Raw genomic sequence first — 17,795 nt, forward strand, 5'->3', positions numbered from 1 at the left:
AAGAACACGCATTATGCACCTCATAATATACTATTTTCCTCAGACTCGGGTTTCTCCAAAGCACTAAAAAGATTTGTCATCAGTGCTGGCAAAATCGGGCCAATGTCCTGTGCAGTATATCTTGCTTGTACACCGTTATCCTTGACGAGCAAAAGCTTTTCGATACAACTAGCAGCATAAGAATGAACAACATTATTATCCGAACCAAGGAAACGAACCACGTCACCTAGAAGGGCCATTGCAATTGGTTTCGGAATCAGGACCCTAAACGTAGTGAAAAACTTCAATGCACCTGCCTTCAACATAGGAAACGCATTGACATCTTGCCCTTGTAACTCTGGCACAATAACTGATCTGAAAAAACTTTCAACATCTACAAGATCAGTTAAGACTGAAGCACCACCTGCCTTTTTTGTCGCAAGAGAAACAACCAAGTAAATGGCACAATCTTTGTACTTCCAATTAGCAGTGGGGTTTTCAGCAAACAACGCCAAACAGCTACTAATCTGTGCTGAAACCCTTTCAGTGATTTTTACTTTGTAATTTCCTGCAATGCCCTTAAGAAGTTCACATGCAATCCTTCGCCTTGTATCAATATCACTTCCTTCCATATCTCGTCTTATAAACTCAACATAGTTCATTTCAAACAGCTCCTCATCCTCATCCCTTAACATTACATTAGGAATTACAATACTCTGCGTAATCTGCTGCAATATCTCATCCCCGGAAAACGACGCATGGTGAACACTCGTACTGACAATAGTCAAAAACTTGATAGCAGTCACAGTCAATCGTACACGACTTGGAGACGCAGAAACAACTACGAGAAGACTCCAAACAGCTTTCACAAACGCACTCAAATACTTCTGAAACAACTCTTCCTCATGCTCCATGTAATGACTAATGTTATCACAAACAGCTGCACGCAGCCCATCAACAAGCGCAACACCATCAGCACCACTATCTTCAACAACCGGATGCCTAACAGTAAGATAATTCATGAACTCACTCATCCACTTATCAGCATTATCCTCAAAAAACGCAGGCAAATCCATTTTGTTCAAAGAATAGAATATTCTGCAACAAAGCCTTTGAGCTCCAATCAACTGACGAAGCGTTGCAGGACTCACCGCAGCAGCACTTATCCTCCCCGAAATACTCTCAACGGTACTCAACAATGGTGCAGCAAAATTATCCAAACAATATTTCACATCAAGCAAAACAGGATCACTCTTATACAAATACCTAAATTTCTTAAACAGTGAGTTAACAGTGGCAAGAATACCATTAACAGAAGCAAAATCATTACCATTGATAGCTCTCTCAAGACTAGACCTAAGTTCAGGAAGCAAAGCGGGCCATAACTTAGGAAAATCATGGTTTCCAATCACGGCTAGCGCTTCGCTAAGCTGTGCCTGTATCCTAGGTGTAGCAGATATGTAACACCCCAGCTTAACATGACCACAATATTGTCCGCTTTACCCGCACGCGCACGGCTTTTTCTTGGCGACCACACACGAGAAACACTTTCCCAGGAGGTCACCCATCCTGGTAGTGCTCTCGCTCGAGCACGCTTAACTGCAGCGTACTCACACATCTGCTCAGCCTGTGGTCCCAAAACGCGTTGTGTCATTTAAGCGTGAGTATTACCTTATAATCCCATGATCACTCATGTTCGTAGGCGATGTGGGATTTGCCTAGGGTGTTACATTCACCCCCCCTCAGGGACTCATCGTCCTCGATGAGGTTTGCCCCACCACCCCCAACGACACATGAGTGATCATGGGATTATAAGGTAATACTCACGCTTAAATGACACAACGCGTTTTGGGACCACAGGCTGAGCAGATGTGTGAGTACGCTGCAGTTAAGCGTGCTCGGGCGAGAGCACTACCAGGATGGGTGACCTCCTGGGAAAGTGTTTCTCGTGTGTGGTCGCCAAGAAAAAGCCGTGCGCGTGCGGGTAAAGCGGACAATATTGTGATCATGTTAAGCTGGAGTGTTACAGAATGGTATCAGAGCCAGGTTATAACACTTACTACTATCACGAGACTTGTTGCATCCCACGAGACTTGTTGGATCCCAGTACCGGATCCCAAGTCTACGCCACACACCCACCACGGTCATCCTAGTTACGGTAGAAGACTCTCATCATATCAATCTCGACATTGCACCCGCTACTTAGGGTGACTACGAATGCACCAATCTCACAAGTATACGTACTCGCCATAAATGTCTATGTTTACCATAACTCTCCTCGATTCACTATACTCCTAAGGTGATAACAAACACAACACCTTAGACCAACGCACTCTAGGAACGCACTCTAGGAACCATTACCTGACTCCTAAATCACCACCAAATATTTCCTAACAATGTCACGTTCATCCAACTCTCCTCGATTCCTAACAATGTAACACCCTAGGCAAATCCCACATCGCCTACGGACATGAGTGATCATGGGATTATAAGGTAATACTCACCTTGATAACGCGCAACAAGTAACTTGGAAGCACAACCGCCATCAACACATCCGAGCAAGTATTTACCTATACAACACATAGACATATATGTAGTGACCCGAACTTTTCCATGTTTATATATATTAATTGAGATTGATATTTACATGATTAAATGTTTCCAACATGTTAAGCAATCAAACTTGTTAAGACTTGATTAATTGAAATATGTTTCATATAGACAATTGACCACCCAAGTTGACCGGTGATTCACGAACGTTAAAACTTGTAAAAACTATATGATGACATATATATGGATATATATATAGTTAACATGATACTATGATAAGTAAACATATCATTAAGTATATTAACAATGAACTACATATGTAAAAACAAGACTACTAACTTAATGATTTTTAAACAAGACATATATGTAACGATTATCGTTGTAAAGACATTTAATGTATATATATCATATTAAGATATATTCATACATGATAATATCATGATAATATAATAATTTAAAATCTCATTTGATATTATAAACATTGGGTTAACAACATTTAACAAGATCGTTAACCTAAAGGTTTCAAAACAACACTTACATGTAACGACTAACGATGACTTAACGACTCAGTTAAAATGTATATACATGTAGTGTTTTAATATGTATTTATACACTTTTGAAAGACTTCAATACACTTATCAAAATACTTCTACTTAACAAAAATGCTTACAATTACATCCTCGTTCAGTTTCATCAACAATTCTACTCGTATGCACCCGTATTCGTACTCGTACAATACACAGCTTTTAGATGTATGTACTATTGGTATATACACTCCAATGATCAGCTCTTAGCAGCCCATGTGAGTCACCTAACACATGTGGGAACCATCATTTGGCAACTAGCATGAAATATCTCATAAAATTACAAAAATATGAGTAATCATTCATGACTTATTTACATGAAAACAAAATTACATATCCTTTATATCTAATCCATACACCAACGACCAAAAACACCTACAAACACTTTCATTCTTCAATTTTCTTCATCTAATTGATCTCTCTCAAGTTCTATCTTCAAGTTCTAAGTGTTCTTCATAAATTCCAAAAGTTCTAGTTTCATAAAATCAAGAATACTTTCAAGTTTGCTAGCTCACTTCCAATCTTGTAAGGTGATCATCCAACCTCAAGAAATCTTTGTTTCTTACAGTAGGTTATCATTCTAATACAAGGTAATAATCATATTCAAACTTTGGTTCAATTTCTATAACTATAACAATCTTATTTCAAGTGATGATCTTACTTGAACTTGTTTTCGTGTCATGATTCTGCTTCAAGAACTTCGAGCCATCCAAGGATCCATTGAAGCTAGATCCATTTTTCTCTTTTCCAGTAGGTTTATCCAAGGAAATTAAGGTAGTAATGATGTTCATAACATCATTCGATTCATACATATAAAGCTATCTTATTCGAAGGTTTAAACTTGTAATCACTAGAACATAGTTTAGTTAATTCTAAACTTGTTCGCAAACAAAAGTTAATCCTTCTAACTTGACTTTTAAAATCAACTAAACACATGTTCTATATCTATATGATATGCTAACTTAATGATTTAAAACCTGGAAACACGAAAAACACCGTAAAACCGGATTTACGCCGTCGTAGTAACACCGCGGGCTGTTTTGGGTTAGTTAATTAAAAACTATGATAAACTTTTATTTAAAAGTTGTTATTCTGAGAAAATGATTTTTATTATGAGCATGAAACTATATCCAAAAATTATGGTTAAACTCAAAGTGGAAGTATGTTTTCTAAAATGGTCATCTAGACGTCGTTCTTTCGACTGAAATGACTACCTTTACAAAAACGACTTGTAACTTATTTTTCCGACTATAAACCTATACTTTTTCTGTTTAGATTCATAAAATAGAGTTCAATATGAAACCATAGCAATTTGATTCACTCAAAACGGATTTAAAATGAAGAAGTTATGGGTAAAACAAGATTGGATAATTTTTCTCATTTTAGCTACGTGAAAATTGGTAACAAATCTATTCCAACCATAACTTAATCAACTTGTATTGTATATTATGTAATCTTGAGATACCATAGACACGTATACAATGTTTCGACCTATCATGTCGACACATCTATATATATTTCGGAACAACCATAGACACTCTATATGTGAATGTTGGAGTTAGCTATACAGGGTTGAGGTTGATTCCAAAATATATATAGTTTGAGTTGTGATCAATACTGAGATACGTATACACTGGGTCGTGGATTGATTCAAGATAATATTTATCGATTTATTTCTGTACATCTAATTGTGGACAACTAGTTGTAGGTTACTAACGAAGACAGCTGACTTAATAAACTTAAAACATCAAAATATATTAAAAGTGTTGTAAATATATTTTGAACATACTTTGATATATATGTATATATTGTTATAGGTTCGTGAATCAACCAGTGGCCAAGTCTTACTTCCCGACGAAGTAAAAATCTGTGAAAGTGAGTTATAGTCCCACTTTTAAAATCTAATATTTTTGGGATGAGAATACATGCAGGTTTTATAAATGATTTACAAAATAGACACAAGTATGTGAAACTACATTCTATGGTTGAATTATCGAAATCGAATATGCCCCTTTTTATTAAGTCTGGTAATCTAAGAATTAGGGAACAGACACCCTAATTGACGCGAATCCTAAAGATAGATCTATTGGGCCTAACAAACCCCATCCAAAGTACCGGATGCTTTAGTACTTCGAAATTTATATCATATCCGAAGGGTGTCCCGGAATGATGGGGATATTCTTATATATGCATCTTGTTATTGTCGGTTACCAGGTGTTCACCATATGAATGATTTTTATCTCTATGTATGAGATGTGTATTGAAATATGAAATCTTGTGGTCTATTGTTACGATTTGATATATATAGGTTAAACCTATAACTCACCAACATTTTTGTTGACGTTTAAAGCATGTTTATTCTCAGGTGAATATTAAGAGCTTCCGCTGTTGCATACTAAAATAAGGACAAGATTTGGAGTCCATGTTTGTATGATATTGTGTAAAAACTGCATTCAAGAAACTGATTTCGATGTAACATATTTGTATTGTAAACCATTATGTAATGGTCGTGTGTAAACAGGATATTTTAGATTATCATTATTTGATAATCTACGTAAAGCTTTTTAAACCTTTATTTATGACATAAAGGTTATGGTTTGTTTTAAAAATGAATGCAGTCTTTGAAAAACGTCTCATATAGAGGTCAAAACCTCGCAACGAAATCAATTAATATGGAACGTTTTTAATCAATAAGAACGGGACATTTCAGTTGGTATCCGAGCGTTGGTCTTAGAGAACCAGAAAATTTGCATTAGTGTGTCTTATCGAGTTTGTTAGGATGCATTAGTGAGTCTGGACTTCGACCGTGTTTTCTTTAAAAATGATTGCTTAACATTTTTGTTGGAAACTATATATTTTTAACATATGAATATTATGTGATATATTAATCTCTTAACGTGTTTGATATTATGTGATAGATGTCTACCTCTAGAACAAGTCCCATTGACTCACCTAATAATAATGAAGAGTCAAATGTAAATTGGAATGATTTGTGGACTGATTCACAAGTTCCCGAAGAGGAACCGGAAGAAGAGTCGGAACCGGAAGAAGAATCGGAACCGGAAGAAGAATCGGAACCGGATGAAGAAATAGAACCGGTGGGGGAAATAATAAAACGGTTAAGTAAAAGAAAATCCTCAACCAACCTACCAAAGTTAATTATGGTCAATGGTGTTTCCGCCAAGGAAGCAAAATATTGGGAGGATTACCAATTCTCCGATGAATCGGATTCCGACGAGAATTCCGATGATGTTATAGAAATTACCCCAACTGAATTTAAAAAGGCAAAAGAAAATAATAAGGGAAAGGGCATAAAAATAGAGAAATCTAATTCCAACCCCGATGAACTTTATATGTATCGTCAACCCCCGAAGTCCTTAAGTTGTAACAATGACCCGGGAACCTCTAAACCACCAGGTTTTTCTAAACCAATGTGGACAACGATGGCTCATATTAGGGGAACATCATATATCCCTAGAAACTTGGCAAAACGAACCAAAACCGAAGAAGAAGAAATGAGCGAGTCGGAATAAGATAGTTGTATTCGTGTGGTGTAATATATGTAATATAGTGTTCTTATGCTTTATGATATATGTAAAAATTGCTTGTATTAATAAGTATTTTTTTATGAAACTAACTCTTGTCTATTTTACAGTTTAAAAACACAAAATGGATAGACAACCCAATATTTTAAGAGACCTACCCGGAGACATGATTGATGAAATCTTGTCTAGAGTCGGCCAGAATTCTTCGGCACAACTATTTAAGGCGAGATCAGTTTGTAAGACATTCGAAGAACGTTCCAAGAATGTCTTGGTTTATAAGAGACTTTCGTTTGAAAGATGGGGGATATCACATTGGGAAACCCATAAGTTACGATGTGTTTACTTTGACGCATATATTGCGGGGAACCCAAATGCTATTTTACGCAACGGGTTAAGAAATTATTTTGACTCAATATATCCGAATATTGGACTTCGTGATTTAGAAAAAGCGGCTAACATGCAACATAAAGAAGCATGTTATGCTTACGGATTAGTAATGTTCGCTTCTCACCAAAGTGAGAACAAGAACATCGGGCTACAACTATTAAACAAAACGTTTCCACAAGTTACGGAGTCGGTAATTGGGGTAAGAAATGAGGTTTTTAGATTATTACGGGACTGTTGGACATTACGTAACCCTCGTCCCTTTGATGACGTTACAACACGCTGTCTTATCAACGGCCATAACGGTTATGTTGCACAAGACCAAGGATGGGAAGTAGTCCTAGTAAAACCAGAATGCATGACTTGTTTCTGGACGTATGAATTACGTGTCTTTATTGCCTTTGCTGAACGACTTGTGTACTAGCTAGAATTGTCTTCACAACTATCTTGTATCAAAGTTATTGTGTGCTATATTTCATGCTTTATGTAAAATAAGCGGTATTGTAAGTTTGTAAAATATTGTATAAAAGTTTGAACGCGAAATATTATTATAATCAGTTTTTCATATAGAATTGTAGTAGTTGAATTGTATATTAGCTACTAAGTATGAACTTAACGGGTAGGTACTACCCGAATTTAAACTTATAAAACGCTAATATGAAGAAAAAGCTTTTATAAATGAGTTCATATTATGCTACGAAATACTATTAACTACTCTTAATATTCTGTATGATTAACTTGTTCCATTTAACTATTTTGAAGGAAATGGCACCGACTACTCGACACACCGTGAATATGAATGAAGAGGAATTCCGTACTTTTCTAGCTTCAAACATAGCCGCAGTACAGGCTGCGCTACATACCAACAATAACCTTGGATCTAGCAGTACAGGAAATCGTGTAGGATGCACCTACAAAGAATTCACTGCCTGCAAACCTTTGGAATTTGATGGAACCGAAGGACCGATCGGATTGAAACGGTGGACCGAGAAGGTTGAATCGGTGTTTGCCATAAGTAAGTGTACTGAAGAGGACAAAGTGAAGTACGCTACGCATACCTTCACAGGTTCTGCGTTAACATGGTGGAATACCTATCTAGAGCAAGTGGGACAAGATGATGCGTACGCACTACCGTGGTCAGCATTCAAGCACTTGATGAACGAGAAGTACCGTCCCAGAACCGAGATCAATAAGCTCAAGACAGAACTTAGAGGGTTACGAACCCAAGGATTTGATATTACCACGTACGAAAGACGATTCACAGAATTGTGCCTATTGTGTCCGGGAGCATTCGAAGATGAGGAAGAGAAGATCGACGCGTTTGTGAAAGGATTACCGGAAAGAATCCAAGAAGATATAAGTTCACACGAGCCCGCCTCCATACAACAGGCATGTAGAATGGCTCACAAACTAGTAAACCAGATTGAAGAAAGAATTAAAGAACAGACTGCTGAAGAGGCCAATGTGAAGCAAGTCAAAAGAAAGTGGGAGGAAAACGATGATAAGAATCACCAATACAACAACAACAGCAATTACAACAATGATCGCAACAATTATCCCAACAATCGCAACATCAATCGCAACTACAACAAACGGCCCAACAACAACAACAACAACAACAGCAACTACAACAATCATCCCAACAACAATAATAACCGCAACAACAACAACAATCAGAAGCAGCTATGGCAAAGGTGTGAAAAGAATCACTCGGGGTTCTGCACCAAATTTTGCAACAAGTGTAAAAGAAATGGTCATAGCGCGGCGAAGTGTGAGGTCTATGGACCAGGGGTTAATAGAACGAAAGGAACAAATGGTGTCGGAACGAGTAATGGCGGAGCAAGTAGTGTCGGAGCAAGTTATGCCAATGTAGTTTGTTATAAATGTGGAAAACCAGGCCACATTATTAGAAATTGCCCGAACCAGGAGAACACGAATGGACAAGGCCGTGGAAGAGTTTTCAATATTAATGCGGTAGAGGCACAGGAAGACCCGGAGCTTGTTACGGGTACGTTTCTTATTGACAATAAATCTGCTTACGTTTTATTTGATTCGGGTGCGGATAGAAGCTATATGAGTAGAGATTTTTGTGCTAAATTAAGTTGTCCATTGACGCCTTTGGATAGTAAATTTTTACTCGAATTAGCAAATGGTAAATTAATTTCAGCAGATAATATATGTCGGAATCGAGAAATTAAACTGGTTAGCGAAACATTTAAGATTGATTTGATACCAGTAGAGTTAGGGAGTTTTGATGTGATAATCGGTATGGACTGGTTGAAAGAAGTGAAAGCGGAGATCGTTTGTTACAAAAATGCAATTCGCATTATACGAGAAAAAGGAAAACCCTTAATGGTGTACGGAGAAAAGGGCAACACGAAGCTACATCTTATTAGTAATTTGAAGGCACAAAAACTAATAAGAAAAGGTTGCTATGCTGTTCTAGCACACGTCGAGAAAGTACAAACTGAAGAAAAGAGCATCAATGATGTTCCCATTGCAAAAGAATTTCCCGATGTATTTCCGAAAGAATTACCGGGATTACCCCCACATCGATCCGTTGAATTTCAAATAGATCTTGTACCAGGAGCTGCACCAATAGCTCGTGCTCCTTACAGACTCGCACCCAGCGAGATGAAAGAACTGCAAAGCCAATTACAAGAACTTTTAGAGCGTGGTTTCATTCGACCAAGCACATCACCGTGGGGAGCTCCTGTTTTGTTTGTCAAGAAGAAAGATGGTACATTCAGGTTGTGTATCGACTACCGAGAGTTGAACAAACTTACCATCAAGAACCGCTACCCACTACCGAGAATCGACGACTTATTTGATCAACTACAAGGCTCGTCTGTTTATTCAAAGATTGACTTACGTTCCGGGTATCATCAAATGCGGGTGAAAGAAGATGATATTCCAAAGACTGCTTTCAGAACACGTTACGGTCATTACGAGTTTATGGTCATGCCGTTTGGTTTAACTAATGCACCAGCTGTGTTCATGGACCTTATGAACCGAGTGTGTGGACCATACCTTGACAAGTTTGTCATTGTTTTCATTGATGACATACTTATTTACTCAAAGAATGACCAAGAACACGGTGAACATTTGAGAAAGGTGTTAGAAGTATTGAGGAAGGAAGAATTGTACGCTAAGTTTTCAAAGTGTGCATTTTGGTTGGAAGAAGTTCAATTCCTCGGTCACATAGTGAACAAAGAAGGTATTAAGGTGGATCCGGCAAAGATAGAAACTGTTGAAAAGTGGGAAACCCCGAAAACTCCGAAACACATACGCCAGTTTTTAGGACTAGCTGGTTACTACAGAAGGTTCATCCAAGACTTTTCCAGAATAGCAAAACCCTTGACTGCATTAACGCATAAAGGGAAGAAATTTGAATGGAAGGATGAACAAGAGAAAGCGTTTCAGTTATTGAAGAAAAAGCTAACTACGGCACCTATATTGTCATTGCCTGAAGGGAATGATGATTTTGTGATTTATTGTGATGCATCAAAGCAAGGTCTCGGTTGTGTATTAATGCAACGAACGAAGGTGATTGCTTATGCGTCTAGACAATTGAAGATTCACGAACAAAATTATACGACGCATGATTTGGAATTAGGTGCGGTTGTTTTTGCATTAAAGACTTGGAGGCACTACTTATATGGGGTCAAAAGTATTATATATACCGACCACAAAAGTCTTCAACACATATTTAATCAGAAACAACTGAATATGAGGCAGCGTAGGTGGATTGAATTATTGAATGATTACGACTTTGAGATTCGTTACCACCCGGGGAAGGCAAATGTGGTAGCCGATGCCTTGAGCAGGAAGGACAGAGAACCCATTCGAGTAAAATCTATGAATATAATGATTCATAATAACATTACTACTCAAATAAAGGAGGCGCAACAAGGAGTTTTAAAAGAGGGAAATTTAAAGAATGAAATACCCAAAGGATCGGAGAAGCATCTTAATATTCGGGAAGACGGAACCCGGTATAGGGCTGAAAGGATTTGGGTACCAAAATTTGGAGATATGAGAGAAATGGTACTTAGAGAAGCTCATAAAACCAGATACTCAATACATCCTGGAACGGGGAAGATGTACAAGGATCTCAAGAAACATTTTTGGTGGCCGGGTATGAAAGCCGATGTTGCTAAATACGTAGGAGAATGTTTGACGTGTTCTAAGGTCAAAGCTGAGCATCAGAAACCATCAGGTCTACTTCAACAACCCGAAATCCCGGAATGGAAATGGGAAAACATTACCATGGATTTCATCACTAAATTGCCAAGGACTGCAAGTGGTTTTGATACTATTTGGGTAATAGTTGATCGTCTCACCAAATCAGCACACTTCCTACCAATAAGAGAAGATGACAAGATGGAGAAGTTAGCACGACTGTATTTGAAGGAAGTCGTCTCCAGACATGGAATACCAATCTCTATTATCTCTGATAGGGATGGCAGATTTATTTCAAGATTCTGGCAGACATTACAGCAAGCATTAGGAACTCGTCTAGACATGAGTACTGCCTATCATCCACAAACTGATGGGCAGAGCGAAAGGACGATACAAACGCTTGAAGACATGCTACGAGCATGTGTTATTGATTTCGGAAATAGTTGGGATCGACATCTACCGTTAGCAGAATTTTCCTACAACAACAGCTACCATTCAAGCATTGAGATGGCGCCGTTTGAAGCACTTTATGGTAGAAAGTGCAGGTCTCCGATTTGTTGGAGTGAAGTGGGGGATAGACAGATTACGGGTCCGGAGATTATACAAGAAACTACCGAGAAGATCATCCAAATTCAACAACGGTTGAAAACCGCCCAAAGTCGACAAAAGAGCTACGCTGACATTAAAAGAAAAGATATAGAATTTGAAATTGGAGAGATGGTCATGCTTAAAGTTGCACCTTGGAAAGGCGTTGTTCGATTTGGTAAACGAGGGAAATTAAATCCAAGGTATATTGGACCATTCAAGATTATTGATCGTGTCGGACCAGTAGCTTACCGACTAGAGTTACCTCAACAACTCGTGGCTGTACATAACACTTTCCACGTCTCGAATTTAAAGAAATGTTTTGCTAAAGAAGATCTCACTATTCCGTTAGATGAAATCCAAATCAACGAAAAACTTCAATTCATCGAAGAACCCGTCGAAATAATGGATCGTGAGGTTAAAAGACTTAAGCAAAACAAGATACCAATTGTTAAGGTTCGATGGAATGCTCGTAGAGGACCCGAGTTCACCTGGGAGCGTGAAGATCAGATGAAGAAGAAATACCCGCATCTATTTCCAGAAGATTCGTCAACACCTTCAACAGCTTAAAATTTCGGGACGAAATTTATTTAACGGGTAGGTACTGTAGTGACCCGAACTTTTCCATGTTTATATATATTAATTGAGATTGATATTTACATGATTAAATGTTTCCAACATGTTAAGCAATCAAACTTGTTAAGACTTGATTAATTGAAATATGTTTCATATAGACAATTGACCACCCAAGTTGACCGGTGATTCACGAACGTTAAAACTTGTAAAAACTATATGATGACATATATATGGATATATATATAGTTAACATGATACTATGATAAGTAAACATATCATTAAGTATATTAACAATGAACTACATATGTAAAAACAAGACTACTAACTTAATGATTTTTAAACAAGACATATATGTAACGATTATCGTTGTAAAGACATTTAATGTATATATATCATATTAAGATATATTCATACATGATAATATCATGATAATATAATAATTTAAAATCTCATTTGATATTATAAACATTGGGTTAACAACATTTAACAAGATCGTTAACCTAAAGGTTTCAAAACAACACTTACATGTAACGACTAACGATGACTTAACGACTCAGTTAAAATGTATATACATGTAGTGTTTTAATATGTATTTATACACTTTTGAAAGACTTCAATACACTTATCAAAATACTTCTACTTAACAAAAATGCTTACAATTACATCCTCGTTCAGTTTCATCAACAATTCTACTCGTATGCACCCGTATTCGTACTCGTACAATACACAGCTTTTAGATGTATGTACTATTGGTATATACACTCCAATGATCAGCTCTTAGCAGCCCATGTGAGTCACCTAACACATGTGGGAACCATCATTTGGCAACTAGCATGAAATATCTCATAAAATTACAAAAATATGAGTAATCATTCATGACTTATTTACATGAAAACAAAATTACATATCCTTTATATCTAATCCATACACCAACGACCAAAAACACCTACAAACACTTTCATTCTTCAATTTTCTTCATCTAATTGATCTCTCTCAAGTTCTATCTTCAAGTTCTAAGTGTTCTTCATAAATTCCAAAAGTTCTAGTTTCATAAAATCAAGAATACTTTCAAGTTTGCTAGCTCACTTCCAATCTTGTAAGGTGATCATCCAACCTCAAGAAATCTTTGTTTCTTACAGTAGGTTATCATTCTAATACAAGGTAATAATCATATTCAAACTTTGGTTCAATTTCTATAACTATAACAATCTTATTTCAAGTGATGATCTTACTTGAACTTGTTTTCGTGTCATGATTCTGCTTCAAGAACTTCGAGCCATCCAAGGATCCATTGAAGCTAGATCCATTTTTCTCTTTTCCAGTAGGTTTATCCAAGGAAATTAAGGTAGTAATGATGTTCATAACATCATTCGATTCATACATATAAAGCTATCTTATTCGAAGGTTTAAACTTGTAATCACTAGAACATAGTTTAGTTAATTCTAAACTTGTTCGCAAACAAAAGTTAATCCTTCTAACTTGACTTTTAAAATCAACTAAACACATGTTCTATATCTATATGATATGCTAACTTAATGATTTAAAACCTGGAAACACGAAAAACACCGTAAAACCGGATTTACGCCGTCGTAGTAACACCGCGGGCTGTTTTGGGTTAGTTAATTAAAAACTATGATAAACTTTTATTTAAAAGTTGTTATTCTGAGAAAATGATTTTTATTATGAGCATGAAACTATATCCAAAAATTATGGTTAAACTCAAAGTGGAAGTATGTTTTCTAAAATGGTCATCTAGACGTCGTTCTTTCGACTGAAATGACTACCTTTACAAAAACGACTTGTAACTTATTTTTCCGACTATAAACCTATACTTTTTCTGTTTAGATTCATAAAATAGAGTTCAATATGAAACCATAGCAATTTGATTCACTCAAAACGGATTTAAAATGAAGAAGTTATGGGTAAAACAAGATTGGATAATTTTTCTCATTTTAGCTACGTGAAAATTGGTAACAAATCTATTCCAACCATAACTTAATCAACTTGTATTGTATATTATGTAATCTTGAGATACCATAGACACGTATACAATGTTTCGACCTATCATGTCGACACATCTATATATATTTCGGAACAACCATAGACACTCTATATGTGAATGTTGGAGTTAGCTATACAGGGTTGAGGTTGATTCCAAAATATATATAGTTTGAGTTGTGATCAATACTGAGATACGTATACACTGGGTCGTGGATTGATTCAAGATAATATTTATCGATTTATTTCTGTACATCTAATTGTGGACAACTAGTTGTAGGTTACTAACGAAGACAGCTGACTTAATAAACTTAAAACATCAAAATATATTAAAAGTGTTGTAAATATATTTTGAACATACTTTGATATATATGTATATATTGTTATAGGTTCGTGAATCAACCAGTGGCCAAGTCTTACTTCCCGACGAAGTAAAAATCTGTGAAAGTGAGTTATAGTCCCACTTTTAAAATCTAATATTTTTGGGATGAGAATACATGCAGGTTTTATAAATGATTTACAAAATAGACACAAGTATGTGAAACTACATTCTATGGTTGAATTATCGAAATCGAATATGCCCCTTTTTATTAAGTCTGGTAATCTAAGAATTAGGGAACAGACACCCTAATTGACGCGAATCCTAAAGATAGATCTATTGGGCCTAACAAACCTCATCCAAAGTACCGGATGCTTTAGTACTTCGAAATTTATATCATATCCGAAGGGTGTCCCGGAATGATGGGGATATTCTTATATATGCATCTTGTTATTGTCGGTTACCAGGTGTTCACCATATGAATGATTTTTATCTCTATGTATGAGATGTGTATTGAAATATGAAATCTTGTGGTCTATTGTTACGATTTGATATATATAGGTTAAACCTATAACTCACCAACATTTTTGTTGACGTTTAAAGCATGTTTATTCTCAGGTGAATATTAAGAGCTTCCGCTGTTGCATACTAAAATAAGGACAAGATTTGGAGTCCATGTTTGTATGATATTGTGTAAAAACTGCATTCAAGAAACTGATTTCGATGTAACATATTTGTATTGTAAACCATTATGTAATGGTCGTGTGTAAACAGGATATTTTAGATTATCATTATTTGATAATCTACGTAAAGCTTTTTAAACCTTTATTTATGACATAAAGGTTATGGTTTGTTTTAAAAATGAATGCAGTCTTTGAAAAACGTCTCATATAGAGGTCAAAACCTCGCAACGAAATCAATTAATATGGAACGTTTTTAATCAATAAGAACGGGACATTTCAATATAAACACATAAACACGCATTCTCTAAAAGAGAATCCGACACCATCATCTCTTAGCCTAGGGTTTCCACCTTGCTCACCAAAATCCTCCCATTTAGACATTTAAATGGACACAACCAAATTACCACTAAGGGTGGTAATTCTAGCCCACAAACAAGTACAATTTTAACGCCTATTACACTTGACCCAAAAAGGATTCGACCCATCACCACTGCATGTGGTAATTCAAGTCCAATAACACCCTAAAGTTATTGACACTTGTACCAAGTCCAAATTTCCAAACAACAACACTTTAATCACTTTTTACCCATTTAACCAAATCTGGACAGCCCCTTTGTCCCTTAATTCTGACCCGTTTAAACACAATAATGACTACATTATCATCGGAATCGAAAAATACATGAGCAGGCATAAAAGGCACCTGTCCTAGAATTATGTGCTCTCTCACCATATACCGAGGTTTAGGAGCTCGGTCTTTGGGTTCCATATTACCCAATGTCACTTATTACGCCACTCAACATGGTGGTACTCACATTTCTACTCAGCCTGTGATCCCAAAACGCGTTGTGTCATTTAAGCGTGAGTATTACCTTATAATCCCATGATCACTCATGTCCGTGGGCGATGTGGGATTTGCCTAGGGTGTTACATTCACCCCCCCTCAAGGACTCATCGTCCTCGATGAGGTTTGCCCCACCACCCCCAACGACACATGAGTGATCATGGGATTATAAGGTAATACTCACGCTTAAATGACACAACGCGTTTTGGGACCACAGGCAGAGCGGATGTGCGAGTACGTTGTGGTTAAGCGTGCTCGACCAAGAGCACTACCAGGATGGGTGACCTCCTGGGAAAGTGCTTCCCGTGTGTGGTTGCCAAAAAAAAGCCGTGCGCCTGCGGGCAAAGCGGACAATATTGTGGTCATGTTAAGCTGGGGTGTTACAAGATAACATCAATGGAACAATCAACTGTTTAATCTGTTCCTTTTCAGCATCGGGAATCGGTGTAGCAGACGATTGCATCCACCGTGATTTGAGATGATTTTTGAAGTTAACGGCAGCACATTGACGGATCTGTTCATCGACGGCAGGTTCGGAAACAAGGAGGAGAACGGCGAGTCCGTAGTTAGGGTTATCGGCGGCGTCGGAGAGATTTTTCTCGGCACGGCGGCGAGGTTCAGGTTGAGTTGAAAGTGTATCGGAGAAACATTGGGAGAGAAACTGTAGGGTTTGTGGATTCCATTCCATGTCTATAGCTAGGGATTTAATGAGAGATTTATGAAATAGGATGTACGTATATATATGCTATATATACCTAATTGGTTATGGATTTGAAGATTGATTGAAGTTATAATCTCTAGGGTTAAAATAGTGGGGAAAAAAAAACAACGTACCTGAGTTTGAAAGAAGGAATTAGTTTGAGTTACAGAAGACGACGATGAACGAAGAAATAAGACTGGGGTGAGCGTGTGTGTGAGAATTTAAATGCGAGTAAAGGAGGGATCAACGAGTATTGAACGAAGAAATAAGACTGGGGTGAGCGTGTGTGTGAGAATTTAAATGCGAGTAAAGGAGGGATCAACGAGTATTGGACCGAGAGCCCATTAAAAATTTGCTAAAAAGTTCAAAAACGTCCTTCTTACCTTCAAAATCACAGTTACCCGCATAAGACCATTTTAACCCTAAGAGTGTGTTGTTTTGCTGGTTAGGGATGAGGTGCTTTATGAGTGTGCTAGTAAACTGAGAAATAATGGGTTGAACTGTTGAGTGATGTGTTAAAATTTGATTAAAGTTTGGTGAAAAAGTGAATAAAAATTAAAAAAGAAAACAAAATCTACCAATTAAAATTCAGCACCCCATAATTTAATCACGTGCTTGAAACACACACGCCGGCCAACACACACACCAACACGCCTTGTTAGTAGTGTGCTAATGGCGTGTTGGACCAACACTTGGGGGAGCACGCTCCCGTTAGAGAAGGCCTAAATAGTATAATATCATATATGTTCATTTTTAACCTTTAAACTCGAATATTTTCCCACTAAAAGAAATCATATATATAATATATGTTCATTTTAAACATTTAAACCATCATATATATATATATATATATATATATATATATATA

The 17,795-nt window shown here is 36.9% G+C and overlaps 1 protein-coding gene across 1 annotated transcript; it reads right to left on the reverse strand.

Moving 5' to 3' along the window:
- Positions 1–20: 20 nt before the first annotated feature.
- Positions 21–16,915, reverse strand: LOC139902666 (exportin-2-like). Its single transcript, XM_071885274.1, has 2 exons — positions 16,620–16,915; positions 21–1,422 (listed from the first exon to the last, which is right to left on the reverse strand). Exons 1-2 carry the CDS (start codon positions 16,913–16,915, stop codon positions 21–23), a joined length of 1,698 nt encoding a protein of 565 aa, XP_071741375.1.
- Between the last annotated feature and the right edge of the window lie 880 nt (positions 16,916–17,795).

The sequence above is a fragment of the Rutidosis leptorrhynchoides genome, chromosome 1, assembly GCF_046630445.1.
Source record: "Rutidosis leptorrhynchoides isolate AG116_Rl617_1_P2 chromosome 1, CSIRO_AGI_Rlap_v1, whole genome shotgun sequence".
NCBI classification, from domain to species: Eukaryota; Viridiplantae; Streptophyta; class Magnoliopsida; order Asterales; family Asteraceae; genus Rutidosis; species Rutidosis leptorrhynchoides.

Bases quoted from the DNA above. Each gene is read 5' to 3' on its own strand.
- LOC139902666 (XM_071885274.1), bottom strand. From the start codon at position 16,915: ATGGAATGGAATCCACAAACCCTACAGTTTCTCTCCCAATGTTTCTCC. The intron at 1,423-16,619 runs GTTATCTTGTAA...TGCTACACCTAG, and splicing joins CAGTTGATTGTTCCATTGAT to GATACAGGCACAGCTTAGCG.